Source organism: Scyliorhinus canicula, chromosome 13 (assembly GCF_902713615.1).
Source record: "Scyliorhinus canicula chromosome 13, sScyCan1.1, whole genome shotgun sequence".
In the NCBI taxonomy this organism is placed as follows: Eukaryota; Metazoa; Chordata; class Chondrichthyes; order Carcharhiniformes; family Scyliorhinidae; genus Scyliorhinus; species Scyliorhinus canicula.
This window is the reverse complement of record NC_052158.1, coordinates 53,008,470-53,034,291: the sequence shown is the minus strand read 5'-3', so window position 1 is coordinate 53,034,291 and position 25,822 is coordinate 53,008,470. Positions and strand designations below refer to the sequence as shown.

The window sequence follows — 25,822 nt, the reverse complement described above, 5'->3', positions numbered from 1 at the left end:
GGTTTATTTACAGTGGCTCTGTGTTGTGTTGGGGATTATTTACAGGGGCTCTGTGTTGGGGTTTATTTACAGGGGCTCTGTGTTGTGTTGGGGTTTATTTACAGGGGCTCTGTGTTGTGTTGGGGATTATTTACAGGGGCTCTGTGTTGTGTTGGGGCTTATTTACAGGGGCTCAGTGTTTTGTTGGGGTTTATTTACAGGGGCTCTGTGTTGTGTTGGGGTTTATTTACAGGGGCTCAGTGTTTTGTTGGGGTTTATTTACAGGGGCTCTGTGTTGTGTTGGGGTTTATTTACAGGGGCTCTGTGTTTTAGGGTTTATTTACAGGGGCTCTGTGTTGGGGTTTATTTACAGGGGCTCTGTGTTGGGGTTTATTTACAGGGGCTCTGTGTTGTGTTGGGGTTTATTTACAGGGGCTCTGTGTTGTGTTGGGGTTTATTTACAGGGGCTCTGTGTTGTGTTGGCGTTTATTTACAGGGGCTCTGTGTTGTGTTGGGGTTTATTTACAGGGGCTCTGTGTTGGGGTTTATTTACAGGGGCTCTGTGTTGTGTTGGGGTTTATTTACAGGGGCTCTGTGTTGTTGGGGTTTATTTACAGGGGCTCTGTGTTGTGTTGGGGTTTATTTACAGGGGCTCTGTGTTGGGTGGGGTTTATTTACAGGGGCTCTGTGTTGTTGGGGTTTATTTACAGGGGCTCTGTGTTGTGTTGGGGTTTATTTACGGGGCTCTGTGTTGGGGTTTATTTACAGGGGCTCGGTGTTGTGTTGGGGTTTATTTACAGGGGCTCTGTGTTGTGTTGGGGTTTATTTACAGGGGCTCTGTGTTGTGTGGGTTTATTTACAGGGGCTCTGTGTTGGTTTACGGGTCTCTGTGTTGGGTTTATTTACAGGGGCTCTGTGTTTGTTGGGGTTTATTTACAGGGGCTCTGTGTTGGGGTTTATTTACAGGGGCTCTGTGTTGTGTTGGGTTTATTTACAGGGGCTCTGTGTTGTGTTGGGGTTTATTTACAGGGGCTCTGTGTTGGGGTTTATTTACAGGGGCTCGGTGTTTTGTTGGGGTTTATTTACAGGGGCTCTGTGTTGTGTTGGGGTTTATTTACAGGGGCTCTGTGTTGGGGTTTATTTACAGGGGCTCTGTGTTGTGTTGGGGTTATTTACAGGGGCTCTGTGTTGGGGTTTATTTACAGGGGCTCTGTGTTGTGTTGGGGTTTATTTACAAGGGCTCTGTGTTGGGGTTTATTTACAGGGGCTCTGTGTTGTGTTGGGGTTTATTTACAGGGGCTCTGTGTTGTGTTGGAGTTTATTTACAGGGGCTCTGTGTTGTTTTGAGGTTTATTTACAGGGGCTCTGTGTTGTGTTGGGGTTTATTTACAGGGGCTCTGTGTTGGGGTTTATTTACAGGGGCTCTGTGTTGGGGTTTATTTACAGGGGCTCTGTGTTGTGTTGGGGTTTATTTACAGGGGCTCTGTGTTGGGTTGGGGGTTTATTTACAGGGGGCTCTGTGTTGTGTTGGGGTTTATTTACAGGGGCTCTGTGTTGTGTTGGGTTTATTTACAGGGGGCTCTGTGTTGTGTTTGGGGTTTATTTACAGGGCTCTGTGTTGTGTTTGGGTTTATTTACAGGGGCTCTGTGTTGGTTGGGGTTTATATTACAGGGGCTCTGTTGTTGTGATTTATAGTTACAGGGGGCTCTGTGTTGGAGATTGGGGTTTATTTACAGGGGGCTCTGTTGTGTTGGGTTTATTACAGGGAGCTCTGTGTTGGTTGGGTTTATTTACAGGGGCTCTGTGTTGTGTTGGGTTTTATTTACAGAGGCTCTGTGTTGTGTTGGGGTTTATTTACAGGGGCTCTGTGTTGTGTTGGGGTTTATTTACAGGGGCTCTGTGTTGTGTTGGGGTTTATTTACAGGGGCTCTGTTGTGTTGGGGTTTATTTACAGGAGCTCTGTGTTGTGTTGAGCTTTATTTACAGGGGCAATGTGTTGTGTTGAGGTTTATTTACAGGGGCTCTGTGTTGTGTTGGGGTTTATTTACAGGGGCTCTGTGTTGTGTTGGGGTTTATTTACAGGGGCTCTGTGTTGTGTTGAGGTTTATTTACAGGGGCTCTGTGTTGTGTTGGGGTTTATTTACAGGGGCTCTGTGTTGTGTTGGGGTTTATTTACAGGGGCTCTGTGTTGTGTTGAGCTTTATTTACAGGGGCTCTGTGTTCGGGGTTTATTTACAGGAGCTCTGTGTTCGGGGTTTATTTACAGGGGCTCTGTGTTGTGTTGAGGTTTATTTACAGGGACTCTGTGTTGTGTTGGGGTTTATTTACAGGGGCTCTGTGTTGTGTTGGGGTTTATTTACAGGGGCTCTGTGTTGTGTTGTGTTGGGTTTATTTACAGAGGGCTCTGTGTTGTGTTGGGGTTTATTTACAGGGGTTCTGTGTTGGGTTGGGGTTTATTTACAGGGGCTCTGTGTTGTGTTGGGGTTTATTTACAGGGGCTCTGTGTTGTGTTGGGGTTTATTTACAGGGGCTCTGTGTTGTGTTGGGGTTTATTTACAGGGGCTCTGTGTTGTGTTGGGGTTTATTTACAGGGGCTCTGTGTTGGGGTTTATTTACAGGGGCTCTGTGTTGTGTTGGGGTTTATTTACAAGGGCTCTGTGTTGTGTTGGGGTTTATTTACAGGGCTCTGTGTTGTGTTGGGGTTTATGTACAGGGGCTCTGTGTTGTGTTGGTGTTTATTTACAGGCGCTCTGGGCTGTGTTGTGTTGGGGTTTATTTACAGGGGCTCTGTGTTGTGTTGGGGTTTATTTACAGGGGCTCTGTGTTGGGGTTTATTTACAGGGGCTCTGTGTTGGGGATTATTTACAGGGGCTCTGTGTAGTGTTGGGGTTTATTTACAGGGGTGTTCTGTTGGGGTTTATTTACAGGGGCTCTGTGTTGTGTTGGGGTTTATTTACAGGGGCTCTGTGTTGTGTTGTGTTGGGGTTTATTTACAGGGGCTCTGTTGTGTTCGGGTTTATTTTCAGGCGCTCTATTGTGTTAGGGTTTATTTACAGGAACTCTGTGTTGTGTTGAGGTTTATTTACAGGGGCTCTGTGTTGTGTTGTGTTGGGGTTTATTTACAGGGGCTCTGTGTTGTGTTGGGGTTTATTTACAGGGGCTCTGTGCTGTGTTGGGGTTTATTTACAGGAGCTCTGTGTTGTGTTGGGGTTTATTTACAGGGGCTCTGTGTTGTGTTGGGGTTTATTTACAGGGGATCTGTGTTGTGTAGAGTTTATTTACAGGAGCTCTGTGTTGTGTTGGAGTTTATTTACAGGGGCTCTGTGTTGGGTTGGGGTTTATTTACAGGGGCTCTGTGTTGGGTTGGGGTTTATTTACAGGAGCTCTGTGTTGTGTTGGGGTTTATTTACAGGGGCTCTGTGTTGTGTTGGGGTTTATTTACAGGGGCTCTGTGTTGTGTTGGGGTTTATTTACAGGGGACTCTGTGTTGTGTTGGGGATTATTTACTGGCGCCCTGTGTTGTGTTGGGGTTTATTTACAGGGACTCTGTGTTGTGTTGGGGATTATTTACTGGCGCCCTGTGTTGTGTTGGGGTTTATTTACAGGGGCTCTGTGTTGTGTTGGGGTTTATTTACAGGGGCTCTGTGTTGTGTTGGGGTTTATTTACAGGGGCTCTGTGTTGTGTTGGGGTTTATTTACAGGGGCTCTGTGTTGTGTTGGGGTTTATTTACAGGGGCTCTGTGTTGTGTTGGGGTTTATTTACAGGGGCTCTGTGTTGGGGTTTATTTACAGGGGCTCTGTGTTGGGGTTTATTTACAGGGGCTCTGTGCTGTGTTGGGGTTTATTTACAGGGGCTCTGTGTTGTGTTGGGGTTTATTTACAGGGGCTCTGTGTTGGGGTTTATTTACAGGGGCTCTGTGCTGTGTTGGGGTTTATTTACAGGGGCTCTGTGTTGGGGTTTATTTACAGGGGCTCTGTGTTGTGTTGAGGTTTATTTACAGGAGCTCTGTGTTGTGTTGGGGTTTATTTACAGGGGCTCTGTGTTGTGTTGAGGTTTATTTACAGGGGCTCTGTGTTGTGTTGGGGTTTATTTACAGGGGCTCTGTGTTGTGTTGAGGTTTATTTACAGGGGCTCTGTGTTGTGTTGGGGTTTATTTACAGGGGCTCTGTGTTGTGTTGGGGTTTATTTACAGGGGCTCTGTGTTGTGTAGAGTTTATTTACAGTGGCTCTGTGTTGGGGTTTATTTACAGGGGCTCTGTGTTGTGTTGGGGTTTATTTACAGGGGCTCTGTGTTGTGTTGGGGATTATTTACAGGGGCTCTGTTGGGTTGGGGTTTATTTACAGGGGCTCTGTGTTGTGTTGGGGTTTATTTACAGGGGCTCTGTGTTGTGTTGGGGTTATTTACAGGGCTCTGTGTTGGTGTTGGGGTTTATTACAGGGGCTCTGTGTTGTGTTGGGGTTTATTTACAGGGGCTCTGTGTGTGTTGGGTTTATTTACAGGGGCTCTGTGTTGGTTAGGGGTTTATTACAGGGGCTCTGTGTTGTGTTGGGGTTATTTACAGGGGCTCTGTGGTTAGGTTGTTGGGGTTTATTTACAGGGGCTCTGTGTTGTGTTGGGGTTTATTTACAGGGGCTCTGTGTTGTGTTGGGGTTTATTTACAGGGCTCTGTGTTGTGTTGGGTTTATTTACAGGGGCTCTGTTGTGTTGGGTTTATTTACAGGGTCTCTGTGTGTTGTTGGGGTTTATTTACAGGGGCTCTGTGTTGTGTTGGGGTTTATTACAGGGGCTCTGTGTTTGTGTTGGGTTTATTTACAGGGGCTCTGTTGTGTTGAGGTTTATTTACAGGAGCTCTGTGTTGTGTTGAGGTTTATTTACAGGGGCTCTGTGTTGTGTTGGGGTTTATTTACAGGGGCTCTGTGTTGTGTTGGGGTTTATTTACAGGGGCTCTGTGTTGTGTTGGGGTTTATTTACAGGGGCTCTGTGTTGTGTTGGGGTTTATTTACAGGGGCTCTGTGTTGTGTTGGGGTTTATTTACAGGAGCTCTGTGTTGTGTTGGGGTTTATTTACAGGGGCTCTGTGTTGTGTTGGGGTTTATTTACAGGGGCTCTGTGTTGGGGTTTATTTACAGGGGCTCTGTGTTGTGTTGAGGTTTATTTACAGGGGCTCTGTGTTGGGGTTTATTTACAGGGGCTCTGTGTTGGGGTTTATTTACAGGAGCTCTGTGTTGTGTTGAGGTTTATTTACAGGGGCTCTGTGTTGTGTTGAGGTTTATTTACAGGGGCTCTGTGTTGGGGTTTATTTACAGGGGCTCTGTGTTGTGTTGAGGTTTATTTACAGGGGCTCTGTGTTGGGGTTTATTTACAGGGGCTCTGTGTTGTGTTGGGGTTTATTTACAGGGGCTCTGTGTTGTGTTGGGGTTTATTTACAGGGGCTCTGTGTTGTGTTGGGGTTTATTTACAGGAGCTCTGTGTTGTGTTGAGGTTTATTTACAGGGGCTCTGTGTTGTGTTGAGGTTTATTTACAGGGGCTCTGTGTTGTGTTGGGGTTTATTTACAGGGGCTCTGTGTTGTGTTGAGGTTTATTTACAGGGGCTCTGTGTTGTGTTGAGGTTTATTTACAGGGGCTCTATGTTGGGGTTTATTTACAGGGGCTCTGTGTTGTGTTGGGGTTTATTTACAGGGGCTCTGTGTTGTATTGGGGTTTATTTACAGGAGCTCTGTGTTGTGTTGGGGTTTATTTACAGGGGCTCTGTGTTGTATTGGGGTTTATTTACAGGGGCTCTGTGTTGTGTTGGGGTTTATTTACAGGGGCTCTGTGTTTTGGGGTTTATTTACAGGGGCTCTGTGTTGGGGTTTATTTACAGGGGCTCTGTGTTGTGTTGGGGTTTATTTACAGGGGCTCTGTGTTGTGTTGGGGTTTATTTACAGGGGCTCTGTGTTGTGTTGGGGTTTATTTACAGGAGCTCTGTGTTGTGTTGGGGTTTATTTACAGGGGCTCTGTGTTGTGTTGAGGTTTATTTACAGGGGCTCGGTGTTGTGTTGGGGTTTATTTACAGGGGCTCTGTGTTGGGGTTTATTTACAGGAGCTCTGTGTTGGGGTTTATTTACAGGGGCTCTGTGTTGTGTTGAGGTTTATTTACAGGGGCTCTGTGTTGGGGTTTATTTACAGGGGCTCTGTGTTGGGGTTTATTTACAGGAGCTCTGTGTTGTGTTGAGGTTTATTTACAGGGGCTCTGTGTTGTGTTGAGGTTTATTTACAGGGGCTCTGTGTTGTGTTGGGGTTTATTTACAGGAGCTCTGTGTTGTGTTGAGGTTTATTTACAGGGGCTCTGTGTTGTGTTGAGGTTTATTTACAGGGGCTCTGTGTTGTGTTGGGGTTTATTTACAGGGGCTCTGTGTTGTGTTGAGGTTTATTTACAGGGGCTCTGTGTTGGGGTTTATTTACAGGAGCTCTGTGTTGTGTTGAGGTTTATTTACAGGGGCTCTGTGTTGGGGTTTATTTACAGGGGCTCTGTGTTGTGTTGGGGTTTATTTACAGGGGCTCCGTGTTGGGGTTTATTTACAGGGGCTCTGTGTTGTGTTGGGGTTTATTTACAGGGGCTCTGTGTTGTGTTGGGGTTTATTTACAGGGGCTCTGTGTTGTGTTGGGGTTTATTTACAGGGGCTCTGTGTTGTGTTGGGGTTTATTTACAGGGGCTCTGTGTTGTGTTGGGGTTTATTTACAGGAGCTCTGTGTTGTGTTGGGGTTTATTTACAGGGGCTCGGTGTTGGGGTTTATTTACAGGGACTCTGTGTTGTGTTGGGGTTTATTTACAGGGGCTCTGTGTTGTGTTGGGGTTTATTTACAGGGGCTCGGTGTTGGGGTTTATTTACAGGGGCTCTGTGTTGTGTTGGGGTTTATTTACAGGAGCTCTGTGTTGTGTTGGGGTTTATTTACAGGAGCTCTGTGTTGTGTTGGGGTTTATTTACAGGGACTCTGTGTTGTGTTGGGGTTTATTTACAGGGACTCTGTGTTGTGTTGGGGTTTATTTACAGGGACTCTGTGTTGTGTTGGGGTTTATTTACTGGCGCTCTGTGTTGTGTTGGGGTTTATTTACAGGGGCTCTGTGTTGGGGTTTATTTACAGGGGCTCTGTGTTGTGTTGGGGTTTATTTACAGGGGCTCTGTTGTGTTGGGGTTTATTTACAGGGGCTCTGTGTTGTGTTGGGGTTTATTTACAGGGGCTCTGTGTTGTGTTGGGGTTTATTTACAGGGGCTCTGTGTTGTATTGGGGTTTATTTACAGGGGCTCTGTGTTGTGTTGGGGTTTATTTACAGGGGCTCTGTGTTTTGGGGTTTATTTACAGGGGCTCTGTGTTGGGGTTTATTTACAGGGGCTCTGTGTTGTGTTGGGGTTTATTTACTGGCGCTCTGTGTTGTGTTGGGGTTTATTTACAGGGGCTCAGTGTTGTGTTGTTTTGGGGTTTATTTACAGGGGCTCTGTGTTGTGTTGGGGTTTATTTACAGGGGCTCTGTGTTGTGTTGGGGTTTATTTACAGGGGCTCTGTGTTGTGTTGGGGTTTATTTACAGGTGCTTGTGTTGTGTTGGGGTTTATTTACAGGGGCTCTGTGTTGTGTTGGGGTTTATTTACAGGTGTTGTGTTGTGTTGGGGTTTATTTACAGGGGCTCAGTGTTGTGTTGTTTGGGGTTTATTTACAGGGGCTCTGTGTTGTGTTGGGGTTTATTTACAGGGGCTCTGTGTTGTGTTGGGGTTTATTTACAGGGGCTCTGTGTTGTGTTGGGGTTTATTTACAGGGGCTCTGTGTTGTGTTGGGGTTTATTTACAGGGGCTCTGTGTTGTGTTGGGGTTTATTTACAGGGGCTCAGTGTTGTGTTGTTTTGGGGTTTATTTACAGGGGCTCTGTGTTGGGGTTTATTTACAGGGGCTCTGTGTTGGGGTTTATTTACAGGGGCTCTGTGTTGTGTTGGGGTTTATTTACAGGGGCTCTGTGTTGTGTTGGAGTTTATTTACAGGGGCTCTGTGTTGGGGTTTATTTACAGGGGCTCTGTGTTGGGGTTTATTTACAGGGGCTCTGTGTTGTGTTGGGGTTTATTTACAGGGGCTCTGTGTTGTGTTGGGGTTTATTTACAGGGGCTCTGTGTTGTGTTGGGGTTTATTTACAGGGGCTCTGTGTTGTGTTGGGGTTTATTTACAGGGGCTCTGTGTTGTGTTGGGGTTTATTTACAGGGGCTCTGTGTTGGGGATTATTTACAGGGGTGTTGTGTTGGGGTTTATTTACAGGGGCTCTGTGTTGTGTTGGGGTTTATTTACAGGGGCTCTGTGTTGTGTTGGGGGTTATTTACAGGGGCTCTGTGTTGGGGTTTATTTACAGGGGCTCTGTGTTGTGTTGGGGTTTATTTACAGGGGCTCTGTGTTGGGGTTTATTTACAGGGGCTCTGTGTTGTGTTGGGGTTTATTTACAGGGGCTCTGTGTTGTGTTGGGGTTTATTTACAGGGGCTCTGTGTTGTGTTGAGGTTTATTTACAGGGGCTCTGTGTTGTGTTGGGGTTTATTTACAGGGGCTCTGTGTTGTGTTGAGGTTTATTTACAGGGGCTCTGTGTTGTGTTGGGGTTTATTTACAGGGGCTCTGTGTTGGGGTTTATTTACAGGGGCTCTGTGTTGTGTTGGGGTTTATTTACAGGGGCTCTGTGTTGTGTTGGGGTTTATTTACAGGGGCTCTGTGTTGGGGTTTATTTACAGGGGCTCTGTGTTGTGTTGAGGTTTATTTACAGGGGCTCTGTGTTGTGTTGAGGTTTATTTACAGGGGCTCTGTGTTGTGTTGGGGTTTATTTACAGGGGCTTGTGTTTTGGGGTTTATTTACAGGGGCTCTGTGTTGTGTTGGGGTTTATTTACAAGGGTTCTGTTGTGTTGGGGTTGATTTACAGGAGCTCTGTATTGTGTTGGGGTTTATTTACAGGGGCTCTGTATTGTGTTGGGGTTTATTTACAGGGGCTCTGTGTTGTGATGGGGTTTATTTACAGGGGCTCTGTGTTGTGTTGAGGTTTATTTACAGGGGCTCTGTGTTGTGTTGGGTTTATTTACAGGGGCTCTGTGTTGGGGTTTATTTACAGGGGCTCTGTGTTGGGGTTTATTTACAGGGGCTCTGTGTTGTGTTGGGGTTTATTTACAGGGGCTCTGTGTTGTGTTGGGGTTTATTTACAGGGGCTCTGTGTTGTGTTGAGGTTTATTTACAGGGGCTCTGTGTTGTGTTGGGGTTTATTTACAGGGGCTCTGTATTGTGTTGGGGTTTATTTACAGGGGCTCTGTGTTGTGTTGGGGTTTATTTACAGGGGCTCTGTGTTGGGGTTTATTTACAGGGGCTCTGTGTTGTGTTGGGGTTTATTTACAGGGCCTCTGTGTTGTGTTGGGGTTTATTTACAGAGGCTCTGTGTTGTGTTGGGGTTTATTTACAGGGGCTCTGTGTTGTGTTGTGTTGGGGTTTATTTACAGAGGCTCTGTGTTGTGTTGGGGTTTATTTACAGAGGCTCTGTGTTGTGTTGGGGATTATTTACAGGGGCTCTGTGTTGTGTTGTGTTGGGGTTTATTTACAGAGGCTCTGTGTTGTGTTGTGTTGGGGTTTATTTAAAGGGGCCCTGTGTTGTGTTGGCGTTTATTTACAGGGGCCCTGTGTTGTGTTGGCGTTTATTTACAGGGGCTCTGTGTTGTGTTGGGGTTTATTTAAAGGGGCCCTGTGTTGTGTTGGCGTTTATTTACAGGGGCCCTGTGTTGTGTTGGCGTTTATTTACAGGGGCTCTGTGTTGTGTTGGGGTTTATTTACAGGGGTTTGTGTTGTGTTCGGGATTATTTACAGGGGCTCTGTGTTGTGCTGGGGTTTATTTACAGGGGTTTGTGTTGTGTTCGGGTTTATTTACAGGGGCTCTGTGTTGTGTTGGGGTTTATTTACAGGGGCTCTGTGTTGTGTTGGGGTTTATTTACAGGGGCTCTGTGTTGTGTTGGGGTTTATTTACAGGGGCTATGTGTTGTGTTGGGGTTTATTTACAGGGGCTCTGTGTTGTGTTGGGGTTTATTTACAGGGGCTCTGTGTTGTGTTGGGGTTTATTTACAGGGGCTCTGTGTTGGGGTTTATTTACAGGGGCTCTGTGTTGTGTTGTTTTGGGGTTTATTTACTGGGGCTCTGTGTTGTGTTGGGGTTTATTTACAGGGACTCTGTGTTGTGTTGGGGTTTATTTACAGGGGCTCTGTGTTGTGTTGTTTTGGGGTTTATTTACAGGGGCTCTGTGTTGGGGTTTATTTACAGGGGCTCAGTGTTGTGTTGGGGTTTATTTACAGGGGCTCTGTGTTGTGTTGTTTTGGGGTTTATTTACAGGGGCTCTGTGTTGGGGTTTATTTACAGGGGCTCAGTGTTGTGTTGTTTTGGGGTTTATTTACAGGGGCTCTGTGTTGGGGTTTATTTACAGGGGCTCAGTGTTGTGTTGGGGTTTATTTACAGGGGCTCTGTGTTGTGTTGTTTTGGGGTTTATTTACAGGGGCTCTGTGTTGGTTTGGGGTTTATTTACAGGAGCTCTGTGCTGTGTTGGGTTTTATTTACCGGGGCTCTCTGTTGTGATGTGTTGGGGTTTGTTTACTGGAGCTGTGTTGGGGTTTATGTTTGACTGTTGTTTCACTCTGTTTGCAGTTCCTCACTCTTGGCTTGTCATGTACACTGCTATCACCGGGGTACCCGAGCTGCCAGAGTTTTTTGTTGTTGCCCATGTTGACGGTGTTGAGGTTCACTATTATGACAGCCATGAGAAGAAGCTGCTTCCTCGGCAACGATGGATGGAGGAGAGCGAGGGACCCGATTACTGGGAGCGACAGCAAAGAATCCTGCGGAGCGCTGAGCAGGTTCAGAAAACCAATATTAAGACAGCCATGGAGCGGACTAACCAGACCAGCGGTGAGTCCTCACTTACTCTCCCCCCTCACCGGGGGGTGTCAGAGCTAGGAATTATGGAAAGCTGGGAGTGTGGGAGCTGGTGCAGGGTGGTCCCCTTTCCTGGGAAGCAGAGTGTTAACTGAACATCACCATTCAATATTAGAAAAGACATTTTAGAGGGATAGAGCTGGAGAAATTGCAATTGTTGTTCCCTGATGGGGATGCTCACTGACTGGCTGTGTGTGTTGGATTGTCAGGAATCCACGTCCTCCAGGTCCTGTATGGCTGTGAGCTGGGGGAGGACAGCAGTGTCCGGGGCTTCCATCAGCATGGCTGGGACGGACGGGACAGCATTGGCTTCGATACCGAGAGCATGGTGTGGGTTGCAGCAGTACCCTGGACACTGGTCACCAAGATCAAGTGGGATCGGGACCCTGGCTTCAACCAAGGGAAGAAGCGTTACCTGGAGGGAACCTGTGTCCAGTGGCTGAAAACATACCTGGAGCAGGGGAAGAGGAAGCTGAAACCCGGTGAGTGAGAGAGAGAGAGAGGCTTGAAACCTGGTGAGTGAGAGAGACAGAGAGAGAGAGTGAAAGAGGCCTGAAACCTGGTGAGTGAGAGAGACAGAGAGAGGGAGGCCTGAAACCCGGTGAGTGAGAGAGACAGAGAGAGAGAGAGGGAGAGGCCTGAAACCCGGTGAGACAGAGAGAGAGAGAGAGAGAGGCCTGAAACCCGGTGAATGAGACAGACAGAGAGAGAGAGCGCGAAAGAGGCCTGAAACCCGGTGAGTGAGAGACAGACGGAGAGAGATAGAGAGTGAAAGAGGCCTGAAACCTGGAGAGTGAGAGAGAGAGAGAGAGGCCTGATACCCGGTGAGTGAGTGTGAGAGAGAGAGAGAGGCCTGATACCCGGTGAGTGAGTGTGAGAGAGAGGCCTGAAACCCGGTGAGTGAGAGAGACAGAGAGTGAAAGAGGCCTGAAACCTGGTGAGTGTGAGAGAGAGGCCTGAAACCCGGTGAGTGAGAGAGAGAGTGAGAGAGGCATGAAACCCGGTGAGTGAGAGAGAGAGTGAGAGGCCTGAAACCCGGTGAGTGAGAGAGTGAGAGAGGCCTGAAGCCCGGTGAGTGAGAGAGAGAGAGAGAAAGAGGCCTGAAACCTAGTGAGTGAGACACAGAGAGAGAGAGGCCTGAAACCCGGTGAGTGAGAGAGAGAGAGGGGCCTGAAACCCGGTGAGTGAGAGAGACAGAGAGAGAGAGCGAAAGAGGCCTGAAACCTAGTGAGTGAGACACAGAGAGAGAGAGGCCTGAAACCTGGTGAGTGAGAGAGAGAGAGAGGCCTGAAACCCGGTGAGTGTGAGAGAGGGAGAGAGAGGCCTGAAACCTGGTGGGTGAGTGTGTGAGAGAGAGAGGCCTGAAACCCGGTGTGTGAGAGAGACAGAGAGAGTGAAAGAGGCCTGAAACCTGGTGAGTGAGAGAGCGAGAGGCCTGAAACCCGGTGAGTGAGAGAGACAGAGAGAGAGAGGGAGGCCTGAAACGTAGTGAGTGAGTGAGAGAGAGAGAGAGAGTGAAAGAGGACTGAAACCTGGTGAGTGTGTGTGTGGTGTTCGAGTGTGTTGCAGTGATTGAGTCAGTGGACCAAAGAACATCGACTTTGTGAATAGTTAAGATTAATTAAATTACGATAATGTCGGTAGAAAACAATACTAATACTACTAATGAACTACTAATAATACAGCATGAAAACTGGCCTTTCGGCCCAACTTGTCCATGCTGCCCAGTTTTTACCACTAAGCGAGTCCCAATTGTTCGCATCCCTCTATACCCAGCGTTCCCATGTCACTGTCTAAACACTTTTTAAAAGACAAAATTGTACCCGCCTCTGCTACTGCCTCTGGCAGCTCATTCCAGACACTCTCTCTTGTGAAAAGATTGCCCCTCTGGACCCTTTTGTATCTCTTCCCTCTCACCTTAAAACCTGTGTCCTCCAGTTTTAGACTCTACCACCTGTGGGGAATGGGTTGACTATCTCTCTTACCTATGCCCCTCATTATTTTATAGACCTCTATAAGATCATCCTACGCTCCAGGGGAAAAAGTCCCAGTCTATCCAGCTCCTTATAACTCAAACCACCAAGTCCCTGTAGCATCCCAGTAAATCTTTTCTGCCCTTTTTCTAGTTTAATAATATCCATTTTATAATGGGGTGACCAGAACTCTACACAGTATTCCAGTGTGGCCTGTACAACTTCAACAAGACATCCCAACTCCTGTATTCAATGTTCTGACCAATGAAACCAAGTATGCTGAACACCACCTTCATCACCCTGTCCACCTGTGACCCCACCTTCAAGGAGCTATGAACCTATACCCCTAGATCACTTTGGTCTATAACTCCCCAACATTAACGGAGTAAGTCCTGCCTGTTGCTTGTTGTGTTCTCTCTTTAATTGGCTCTGTTTATGGCAGTTAATTATGGTTGCCTTCCTTAATTCTAATTACGTTTGCTCAAGAGTTGCCAGGTATCTTTCGATACCGCCACAAGGTTCAAAACCCAATACTGATCAACGATTCGATACCAGTTAGTTTGTTCAAAATCAATGCTCATTTATTCACATACACAGTCAAATATACTCATGCGCAAAACTCTACCAACTAAACTATCACTACTACTAAAGCCTATACTTAGCTTCAGGCACCCACTCAGTCAGAGGAAAAATGGTCGTTGTCCGGTTCTGAGGCTGCTGGGGTCGAGCTGGTACGGAATAGTAGCTAGGAGCGTATGTCTTGTAGCGTGCATTGACTTTGGACTTTTGACATTTTGTAATCGGGACATGACCATCCCAGATGGCTACACTCCCTCCTTGTGATCTTCACGCGAAGCGTGAAGCATCACATTACCACGTCGACTTCATTCTCTGACCAAGTGGGGCATCCATAAGCAGGCTCTACACTGCCCTATGCTATGAAACACAGTTTTACCTAAAATCATTATACATACATTATTATAAAACTCTACGGAGCGCTATGATATTCAGGCATGCATTACAAAATTTAAAAAACTGGAACCTCTAACTATCCTCAATAAACTATCCTCAAACGAACAATCCAAAAATAATCTATAACATCTTAAACTGTACAAATAGCCATGATGTGGAGATGCCGGCGTTGGACTGGGGTGAGCACAGTAAGAAGTCTTACAACACCAGGTTAAAGTCCAACAGGTTTGTTTCAAACACGAGCTTTCGGAGCACGGCTCCTTCTTCAGGTGAATGGAAAGGCTTGTTCCAGAAATGTTTATATAGACACAGTCAGAGATGCCCCGGAATGCGAGCACCTGCAGGCAATCAAATCATCAAAGATGCAGAGAGAGAGGTAACTCCAGGTTAAAGAGGTGTGAATTGTCCCAAGCCAGTTCAGTCGGTAGGCCTCTGCAAGTCCAGGCTTGTTGGTGGGGGCCGAATGTAATGCGACATGAATCCCAGATCCCGGTTGAGTCCGCATTCATGCGTGCGGAACTTAGCTATAAGTTTTTGCTCAGCAATTTTGCGTTGTCGCGTCTCCTGAAGGCCTCCTTGTAGAATGCTGACCCGGAGATCAGAGGCTGAATGTCCTTGACTGCTGAAGTGTTCCCCAACTGGAAGGGAACAGTCCTGCCTGTTGATAGTCGCACGATGCCCGTTTATTCGTTGTCGCAGTGTCTGCATGGTCTCGCCAATGTACCACGCTTCGGGACATCCTTTCCTGCAGCGTATGAGGTAGACTACATTGGTCGAGTCGCACGAGTATGCGCCGCGTACCTGGTGAGTGGTGTTTCCACGTGTAATGGTGGTGTCCATGTCGATGATCTGGCATGTCTTGCAGAGATTACCCTGGCAGGGTTTTGTGGTGTTGTGGTTGCTGTTCTGAAGGCTGGGTAATTTGCTGCAAACAATGGTTTGTTTGAGGTTGCGCGGTTGTTTGAAGGCCAGTAGTGGGGGTGTGGGGATGACCTTGGCAAGATGTCCATCCTCGCTGATGATGTGTTGGAGGCTGCGAAGAAGATGTCGTAGTTTCTCCGCCCCAGGAAAGTACTGGACGACGAAGGGTACTCTGTCAGTGGTGTCCCGTGTTTGTCTTCTGAGGAGGTCGGTGCGGTTTTTTGCTGTGGCGCGGTGGAACTGTCGATCAATGAGTCGAGCGCCATATCCCGTTCGTACGAGGGCATCTTTCAGCATCTGTAGGTGTCTGTTGCGCTCCTCCTTGTCTGAGCAGATCCTGTGTATACGGAGGGCTTGTCCATAGGGGATGGCTTCTTTAATGTGTTTCGGGTGAAAGCTGGAGAAGTGGAGCATCGTGAGATTATCTGTGGGCTTGCGGTAAAGCGAGGTGCTGAGGTGACCGTCCTTGATGGAGACGAGTGTGTCCAAGAATGGAACTGAATTTGGAGAATAGTCCATGGTGAGTTTGATGGTGGGATGGAACTTATTGATGTCATCGTGTAGTCGTTTCAGTGATGTCTCGCCGTGGGTCCAAAGGAAAAAAATGTCATCGATGTATCTGGTGTATAGCATCGGTTGACATTTTTTTCCTTTGGACCCACGGCGAGACATCACTGAAACGACTACACGATGACATCAATAAGTTCCATCCCACCATCAAACTCACCATGGACTATTCTCCAAATTCAGTTCCATTCTTGGACACACTCGTCTCCATCAAGGACGGTCACCTCAGCACCTCGCTTTACCGCAAGCCCACAGATAATCTCACGATGCTCCACTTCTCCAGCTTTCACCCGAAACACATTAAAGAAGCCATCCCCTATGGACAAGCCCTCCGTATACACAGGATCTGCTCAGACAAGGAGGAGCGCAACAGACACCTACAGATGCTGAAAGATGCCCTCGTACGAACGGGATATGGCGCTCGACTCATTGATCGACAGTTCCACCGCGCCACAGCAAAAAACCGCACCGACCTCCTCAGAAGACAAACACGGGACACCACTGACAGAGTACCCTTCGTCGTCCAGTACTTTCCTGGGGCGGAGAAACTACGACATCTTCTTCGCAGCCTCCAACACATCATCAGCGAGGATGGACATCTTGCCAAGGTCATCCCCACACCCCCACTACTGGCCTTCAAACAACTGCGCAACCTCAAACAAACCATTGTTTGCAGCAAATTACCCAGCCTTCAGAACAGCAACCACAACACCACAAAACCCTGCCAGGGTAATCTCTGCAAGACATGCCAGATCATCGACATGGACACCACCATTACACGTGGAAACACCACTCACCAGGTACGCGGCGCATACTCGTGCGACTCGACCAATGTAGTCTACCTCATACGCTGCAGGAAAGGATGTCCCGAAGCGTGGTACATTGGCGAGACCATGCAGACACTGCGACAACGAATAAACGGGCATCGTGCGACTATCAACAGGCAGGACTGTTCCCTTCCAGTTGGGGAACACTTCAGCAGTCAAGGACATTCAGCCTCTGATCTCCGGGTCAGCATTCTACAAGGAGGCCTTCAGGAGACGCGACAACGCAAAATTGCTGAGCAAAAACTTATAGCTAAGTTCCGCACGCATGAATGCGGACTCAACCGGGATCTGGGATTCATGTCGCATTACATTCGGCCCCCACCAACAAGCCTGGACTTGCAGAGGCCTACCGACTGAACTGGCTTGGGACAATTCACACCTCTTTAACCTGGAGTTACCTCTCTCTCTGCATCTTTGATGATTTGATTGCCTGCAGGTGCTCGCATTCCGGGGCATCTCTGACTGTGTCTATATAAACATTTCTGGAACAAGCCTTTCCATTCACCTGAAGAAGGAGCCGTGCTCCGAAAGCTCGTGTTTGAAACAAACCTGTTGGACTTTAACCTGGTGTTGTAAGACTTCTTACTGTGTACAAATAGCAGCACACAAATTTCACTGGCTTGGCAGTCAAGCACATTTCTTTATTGAACAAAACACAAAGAAAAACGGATGCACTTTAATTCATGTCGAGGGGTTCGGGGGTTTGGTGAAGTCCGAAGATAGGTGACATAAACATGTGTACCGGGGTGTGAGAGTGGTAGGCTCTCCTTCGCCATTTCCTGATTCTAAGTGTCTGCACGACACTGCAAAGTATCGCCAGTACTAAGGGCGCTTCTACTACATACGATAGTGAATACCAGGTGATAAACTTATCACACCAGGTCGGGGTATTGTTAACTGTCATGGGGTTAACTATCTCGGGTTTCAGTGTTCATCCTTCGGGCACCCACTCAGTCAGAGGAACAATGGCCGTTGTCCGGTTCTGAGGCTGCTGGGGTTGAGCTGGTATGGAATAGTAGCTAGAACCGTCTGCCACATAGCGTGCCTTGGCTTTGGACTTACTTGTTCTGGTGCAGCTGCTAGGCAGGCCTCTCGTCGCTGAGAGCCAAGGCCAAGAGAGAGATTCTCTTTTGGGGGCTTCTTCTTACACCCAAAAGGGGCTTTGCGTGCTTTTGGGCGGGCCTTGAACTTGGTCCCAATTAATTGGACCGTATCTTGATCATCGGTATTGATTTCCTCCAATAAAGGGGTGGGTGCCCTGATTGCTGGGCGTGTCCTAGGTGGCCGTTGACCTGCTTTGTTCTAGTCTCCTCTGGCGCCAGGGTGTCTGCCTTAGTATCGTTTAACTAAATGTTACTCTTTTGACCCCGGAGATGGCTCATTAGTATGTTAATGGCTTTGCAGTATCAGTCTTGTCTGGGAGCTACAGCTCCAATCAACAGACAAACCTTGCACCTGCTTGCTTTCTCAGTATTGTCCATTTTCCCTGCAAATTCCCTGCATTCTTTGCAAAGTGTCCATTTTATAATTGGACATGGCCATCCCAGATGGCTACACTGCCCCGATTCGATCTACCAAAATGCATTACCGCCCATTTATCTAAATTAAACTCCACCTGCCATTCATTGGCTCACTGGCTCAATTCATCAAGATCCTGTTGCAATCCATGATAACCTTCTTCACTGTCCAATCTTGGTGTCATTTGCAAACTTACTAACCATGTCATTTACTAATTTACTAAATTCCTATCCAAATCATTAATATAAATAACAAATAAAAGTGGACCCAGCACTGATCCCTGAGGCACTCCACTTGTCACAGGCCTCCAGCTGAAAAACTCCAGTCTTTTGTCATCAAGCCAATTTTGTATCCAACTGTAAACAGTTAACAACTAGAATAGAAGGGCTAATGTTAAACACAACTATCCTCGACGACTCCTCACTCAGACTCCCCGAGGCTGCAGTGTTACATGGTGTAACTCTACTGTCACCTACTGGTTGGAGGTCTAACATATAGAATTGCTTATGCATTTCATTACATCCCCTTTCCTTCAGATGTTAACAAAATATAATAATACACATCATTTCAATCAATTATCGTACATATGATATGCATAGCATAACAATTCGGATTATTTACAATTACATTGTCAACTACAGATTCAGTCTGTCAGGCTTCATTTGATGCTTCGTTCACCTTCAGAGTTTTAGTTGATCCGACGAATCTGCTTGACATTCTTGTGGTTCTGAAGCTGTCTCTGGTATAACTACATTACTGTGAGTGTATCTTCAGATTGGACGTTTGATTTTTCTTTTCTGGTTGAGATGGACAGAAGCTTTCACATACATTCTCTGCTGACAGTGAAGTTACAGGTTGCTGAATTTTTAACATTCTCTGCTGACAGTGAAGTTACAGGTTGCTGAATTTTTAACAAAGCTCTTCTGTTTCTCCCGAGTACCTGTCTTTGTTCTGTGATGACTGTGAAGGAACACGGACCTGTCTTCTGTATCACTTTTGCACACTTTGACCAGCCATCAGGATCCTCCACCCTTACTGGATCATTGTGCTTGAAAGGTTTTAGAGCTCTGGCTGACCTGTCACAGTACATCTTCTGCTTCTTCTTTAGAGATTGCAGTTGATTTTGCATCTTGGTGACTTGTTTTTTTATTTGAATGGCATGGTAACGTTGTTCTGATCTTCCTGTTCATCAATAGTTGTGATGGTGACAAACCATTGCTCAAAGGTGATGCTCGATAACTGAGCAATGCCAGACTTGGATCATCCTGGCAGTCCATTGATTTTTAAGTAATTGTTTTACTATCTGCACACCTTTCTCTGCTTTTCCATTTGACTGTGGCTGTAAATGACTGAATGTGACATGCTTGAAGATGTACTTCTGCACAAATTCTTTCCATTGGATACCGGCAGGTGCTGAGCCTATCGGGAGGTGAGTTGTAAGTTTAAATTACTTACCTTTGCAGGCGTTGCCGTCAGTTGGATTTCTGCGGGAGCTGGGACACATCAGCTGGTGAGTAGATTTGTAAATTTCATTGCAGGAGCAGCGGCCAGCCATTGGATACCGGCAGGTGCTGAGCCTATCGGGAGGTGAGTTGTAAGTTTAAATTACTTACCTTTGCAGGAAACAGGAAGTTTGTCCCGCGGACTTCTGGGAAAGTTTACCCCTCCCTAGTCAATAAATTCTGGTGGAGAGGAAACCCGAGACACTACACGTGTAGTGTCTCCCACCCGCCCTCCTCCTCTAACCTAATAATAAGACCCATTGGGGTGAGCAGGTGAGTGCCTTATTACATTATTATTTTCCTTTTTCTTATTTGTTAACCAGAACTAGGTTGGAAAAGACTATAGCAGAGGTATCCAAGCTTTTTTTTAACTGAAATTTATACAAAGTAATAAAGTAATTAACTAATCAGAGATGGCTGGGCAGGTGATGTGCTGTAGCTGTATGATGTGGGAGCTGGCTGTTCCCCTTGTGAATGGCAATGACCACATCTGCAGCAAGTGTTGGTTGCTGGAAGAACTCCGGCTCAGAGTTGATGATCTGGAATCTGAGCTTCAAACACTGCGGCACATCCGGGAGGGGGAGAGTTACCTGGACACTTTGTTTCAGGAGGCAGTCACACCTGGGAGATTAAGTAATTCACATTCAGTAAGTGATCAGGGACTTCAGAGTGTGACTGTAAGTGAGGCAGGCAGGGGGAACCTGAGTTCAGGAGTGCAGGAGCCTCAGCCCTTGACCTTGTCCAACAGGTATGAGACTCTTGCTCCCTGTATGGATGAGGAAAAGGGCTCTGGACAGGATGAGCCCGCTGACCACGGTACCATGGTGCAGAAGGCCATTCAAGAGGGGGGAGTAAAAAGACAAGTAGTTGTTATAGGGGATTCTATAATTAGGGGGACAGATAGTATCCTATGCAAGCCGGATCGGGAGTCTCGCATGGTGTGTTGCCTGCCCGGTGCCAGGGTGCGGGACATCTTTGACCGGCTTGAAAGGATATTGGAGCGGGAGGGGTAGATCCAGTTGTTGTGGTCCACGTTGGGACTAACAACATAGGTAAAGCTAGGGTGGAGGACCTGTTCGGGGACTATCAAGCACTAGGAAGAAAATTGAAATACAGGTCCTCAAGGGTCATAATCTCCGGATTACTACCCGAGCCACGTGCCAATTGGCATAGGGATAAGAAAATTAGGGAAGTAAACACGTGGCTAAGGGATTGGTGTGGGAAAGAGGGATTCCACTTCATGGGACATTGGCATCAGTTTTGGAACCGGGGGGATCTGTACCGTTGGGACGGTCTCCACCTGAACCGATCTGGAACCAGTGTTCTAGCGAAGAGGATAAATAGGGTGGTCAGTAGGACTTTAAACTTCTGAGTTGGGGGGAAGGGAAAGTGAAAGCGACAGGGAGCAGGGAGTTAAATGGCAAGATACGCAGGAGGATAACATGTAGGCAGGTGGATTTAAGCTTGAGGCAGACTAGGAATGCAACAAAAAGAAGGATAACTTTGGACATCTTAGGACTTCCAATATCTGTAATGATAAGAAAGTTAGCATTAAGGCACTTTACCTGAATGCTCGTAGCATTTGTAACAAAGTAGACGAACTAATGGCACAGATCATCGTGAATGATTATGATGTGGTAAGCATCACAGAGACATGGCTGCAGGGGGTTCAGGACTGGCTGTTAAACATCCAAGGATATACAACCTATCGAAAAGACAGGGAGGTGGGCCGAGGGGGTGGGGTTGCCTTGTTAGTTAAGAACAAAATTAAATCTATGGCACTAAACGACATAGGGTCGGATGATGTGGAGTCTGTGTGGGTAGAATTGAGGAACTACAAAGGCAAAAAAACCATAATGGGAGTTATGTACAGACCTCCTAACAGTGGTCAGGACCAGGGGTGCAACATGTACCGGAAATAGAAAAGGCATGTCAGAAAGGCAAGGTAACGGTGATCATGGGGGACTTCAATATGCAGGTGGATTGGGTAAATAACGTAGCCAGTGGATCCAAAGAAAAGGAATTCATGGAATGCTTACAAGATGGCTTTTTGGAACAGCTTGTCATGGAGCCCACAAGGGAGTAGGCTATTCTGGACCTAGTGCTATGTAATGAACCAGACTTTATAAAAGATCTTAAAGTAAGGGAACACTTAGGAAGCAGCGATCATAATATGGTTGAGTTCAGTCTGCAGTTTGAAAGAGAGAAGGCAAAATCGGATGTAATGGTGTTACAGTTAAATAAAGGTAATTACGAGGGCATGAGAGAGGAACTGGCGAAAATCGATTGGAAGCAGACACTAGTGGGGAAGACAGTAGAGCAAAAATGGCAGGAGTTTGTATGCATAATTGAGGACACTGTACAGAGGTTCATCCCCAAGAAAAGAAAGATTATCCGGGGAGGGATTAGACAGCCATGGCTGACAAAGGAGGTCAGGAAATGTATCAAAGAAAAAGAGAGATCCTATAAAGTGGCCAAAAGCACTGGGAAATCAGAAGATTGGGAAGGCTACAAAAACAAACAGAGGTTAACAAAGAGACAAATAAGGAAGGAGAGGATCAAATATGAAGGCAGGCTAGCCAGTAATATAAGAAATGATAGTAAAAGTTTCTTTCAATACGTAAGAAACAAACGACAGGCCAAAGTAGACATTGGGCCAATTCAAACTGATTCTGGAAGGCTAGTGATGGGAGACAAGGAAATGGCTGGAGAACTTAATAAGTACTTTGCGTCTGTCTTCACAGTTGAAGACATGAGTAATATCCCAAAAACTATAAAGGGTCAGGGGGCTGAGTTGAGTATGGTTGCCATTACAAAAGAGATGGTGCTAAAAAAGCTAAAAGGTCTTAAAATTGACAAATCTCCTTGCTCCGATGGGCTACATCCTAGAGTTCTGAGGGAGGTGGCTGAAGAAATAGCGGAAGCGTTGGTTGAGATCTTTCAAAAATCACTGGAGTCAGGGAAAGTCCCGGACGATTGGAAGATCGCTGTTGTAACCCCCTTGTTCAAGAAAGGATCAAGACAAAAGATGGAAAATTATAGGCCAATTAGCCTAACCTCGGTTGTTGGTAAAATTCTAGAATCGATCGTTAAGGATGAGATTTCTAAATTCTTGGAAGAGCAGGGTCGGATTAGAACAAGTCAACATGGATTTAGTAAGGGGAGGTCGTGCCTGACGAACCTGTTAGAATTCTTTGAGGAGGTGACAAGTAGGTTAGACCAGGAAAACCCAGTGGATGTGGTCTATCTGGATTTCCAAAAGGCCTTTGATAAGGTGCCACACAGGAGGCTGCTGAGTAAGGTGAGGGCCCATGGTGTTCGAGGTGAGCGACTGGCATGGGTTGAGGATTGGCTGTCTGACAGAAGGCAGAGAGTTGGGATAAAAGGTTCTTTTTCGGAATGGCAGCCGGTGACCAGCGGTGTCCCACAGGGTTCAGTGTTGGGGCCGCAGCTGTTCACCATATATATTAATGATCTGGATGAAGGGACTGGGGGCATGCTAGCGAAGTTTGCCGATGATACGAAGTTAGGTGGTCAGGCAGGTAGTGCTGAGGAAGTGGGGAGGCTGCAGAAGGATCTAGACAGTTTGGGAGAGTGGTGCAGGAAATGGCTGATGCAATTCAACGTGAGAAAATGTGAGGTCTTGCACTTTGGAAAAAAGAATCCAAGCATAGACTACTTTCTAAACGGTGAGAAAATTCATAATGCCAAAGTACAAAGGGATCTGGGAGTGCTAGTCGAGGATTCCCTAAAGGTAAACATGCAGGTTGAATCCGTGATTAAGAAAGCGAATGCAATGTTGTCATTTATCTCAAGAGGGTTGGAATATAAAAGCAGCGATGTGCTACTGAGCCTTTATAAGGCTCTGGTTAGGCCCCATTTGGAGTACTGTGTCCAGTTTTGGGCCCCACATCTCAGGAAGGACATACTGGCACTGGAGCGTGTCCAGCGGAGATTCACACGGATGATCCCTGGAATGGCGGGTCTAACATATGAGGAACGGCTGAGGATCCTGGGATTGTATTCATTGGAGTTTAGAAGGTTAAAGGGAGATCTAATAGAAACTTAAAAGATAATACATGGCTTAGAAAGGGTGGACGCAAATAAACTGTTTCCGTTAGGCGAGGAGACGAGGACCCGTGGGCACAGCCTTAGAATTAGAGGGGGTAAATTCAGAACAGAAATGCGGAGACATTTCTTCAGCCAGAGAGTGGTGGGCCTGTGGAATTCATTGCCGCGGAGTGCAGTGGAGGCCGGGACGCTAAATGGCTTCAAGGCAGAGATAGATAAATTCTTGATGTCGCGAGGAATTAAGGGCTACGGGGAGAATGCTGGTAGGTGGAGTTGAAATGCCCATCAGCCATGATTGAATGGCAGAGTGGACTCGATGGGCCGAATGGCCTTACTTCCACTCCTATGTCTTATGGTCTTATGGTCTTATTCCTGACAACTGAAGCATAGGTCATTGTCCCTCAGACAACCTGTGGAATGCCACGATGAGCAAAGATAGCTTTAGTATGTGTGATGACACACCTGGCTGATGAGCTGAGCTGGATAACTGTGCCACTTCAGGAAAATTGGAAAAGTAACCTTTGACCAGTAAATACTCCCTTCATTTGAGCTTAAACAAGTCTATCCCTACTTGCTGCCATGGATGTGTCACTATGTCGCCCATCTGCATTGGTTCTTTCATTTGTCTACATTGGAATTTTTGACATGTCGCGCATTCCTCTACCATCTTTTGAATGTCCTTGTTGATTTCTGGCCAGTATACCGTGTCTCGTACTCTCCTTTTACTCTTTCCAATTCTGAGGTAGCCCTCGTGAATTTTTTTTCTCAAATTTCAGCTCGCAAAGACTGGGATAATATTCTGTGCTGCCTCAGGATGAATCCATTGGCTACACTTCATTCTGCTCTGATGCTGTGGTACTTTGTTCTTGATTACCACCTGCAGAAACTCATCCTTTTTGGTTTCTGCCACTATTAGTTTTAATTTTTCATCAGACACTGGCAGTGTCTCCGTTATTGGATTGACATGTACTACACAACAGCTTCAATATGATTGTCTTCCAGCATGGCTGTAGCTCTTGAAAGCACATTTGCAACTACAATGTGCTTGCCTGGAATGTAAAGTAGATCAAAATCATACTGCTGGAGTTTCATCATCATTCTCTGATGTGTGGTGACATCTCACTTAGGTTTTTTTGACAGGCTACCAATGGTCTGTGATCCGTTTCTATCAGAAAAGTTGGTAGACCATACACATAGCTATGAAACCTTTCCAAGACATTCCTTCTCAATTTGAGCGTATCAACACTCAGAGTCAGTCACGGACCTAGACGCATAAGCAACTGGCTTCCAATCCTTTCCATCTTCCTGCTGTAACAAAACACCTAACCCATTCTTCAACGCATCAGTTGAGATTTTCATTTTCTTGGTCAGGTCAAAAAATGCTGGCACTAGAGCTGCTGTCAAAGCTGACTTCAGATTAAGCTGTGCTTGCTCATGCTTACCTGCCCATTCAAAAGTATTCATCTTCTTGATAACTTGTATGAGACATGTTGCACAGGATTCTCTGTCCCGCCGCACCAGATGGCTGGTGCGACGCGCCCCCAGGATTGTTTGTCTTGCCAGCCGGCGCTATGGAGAATCCCGAGAGCGGAGAATTCAGCCCAATGTCTTAGCTCAGAATAAATTTGTCTATAAAGTTGATCATTCCGATTATCCGCAGAACTCCTTTCTTGTCTGATGGTTGTGGCATATTCATTATTTCCTGTATCTTCACTTGATCGGGTTGTATGCCATGAGCAGACAACTTGTCCGCCAGAAACATGATTTCTTTAATGCCAAATTGACACTTGACTTTTAACCTTAGCCCATAATTAACACTTAGTACTTTGATGAGTCGGTTGTTGTGTTCTTCCTTTGTAGACCCCATACTTTTATATAGTCAACATATACACATATACTCCTTATGCTCCATTGCCCTGTGAAAGATTACAGATGTGGATATTATCCCAAAAGGCATTCAAAGAAAACAGAAGTGCCCAATTGGAGTGTTAAACATGGAATATTTTATACTCTCTTCATCCAATTTGAGTTGCCAAATACCCTGCAATTCATCCATTTTACTGGAACACGCCGCACCTGATATTTCGCTCATTATTTCTTCATGTTTTGGTTCTTGGATAGCGTTCTCGCTTGATGTTGGCATTGAGGTCTTTAGGATCCATGCATATTCTTAAATCGTTATTGCATTTCATAGAACATATAACAGTACAGCACAGAAAGGCCCTTCGGCCCTCGATGTTGTGCCGAGCTTTGTCCGAAACCAAGAACAAGCTATCCCACTCCGTCATTCTGGTGTGCTCCATGTGCCTATCCAATAACCGCTTGAAAGTTCCTAAAGTGTCCGACACCACTATCACAGCAGGCAGCCCATTTCACACCCTAACCACTCTCTGAGTAAAGAACCTACCTCATATATCCCTCCTATATCTCCCATCCTGAATCTTCTAGTTATGCCCCCTTGTAACAGCTACATCCACCCGAAGAAATAGTCTCTGAACGTCCACTCTTTCTATCCCCCTCATCA

At 46.4% G+C, this 25,822-nt stretch overlaps 1 protein-coding gene across 3 annotated transcripts in view; it reads left to right on the top strand.

Annotated features, from left to right (window-relative positions):
- The window catches only part of LOC119976123 (H-2 class I histocompatibility antigen, Q9 alpha chain-like), a 69,011-nt gene that overhangs the window by 14,146 nt on the left and 29,043 nt on the right, over positions 1–25,822 (top strand). For all 3 annotated transcript variants that reach the window (XM_038816301.1, XM_038816302.1, XM_038816303.1), the window contains exons 2-3: positions 10,660–10,920; positions 11,157–11,429. In XM_038816301.1, the coding sequence (XP_038672229.1) occupies positions 10,660–10,920; positions 11,157–11,429 (534 nt within the window). The remainder of the gene's footprint in view (positions 1–10,659; positions 10,921–11,156; positions 11,430–25,822) is intronic.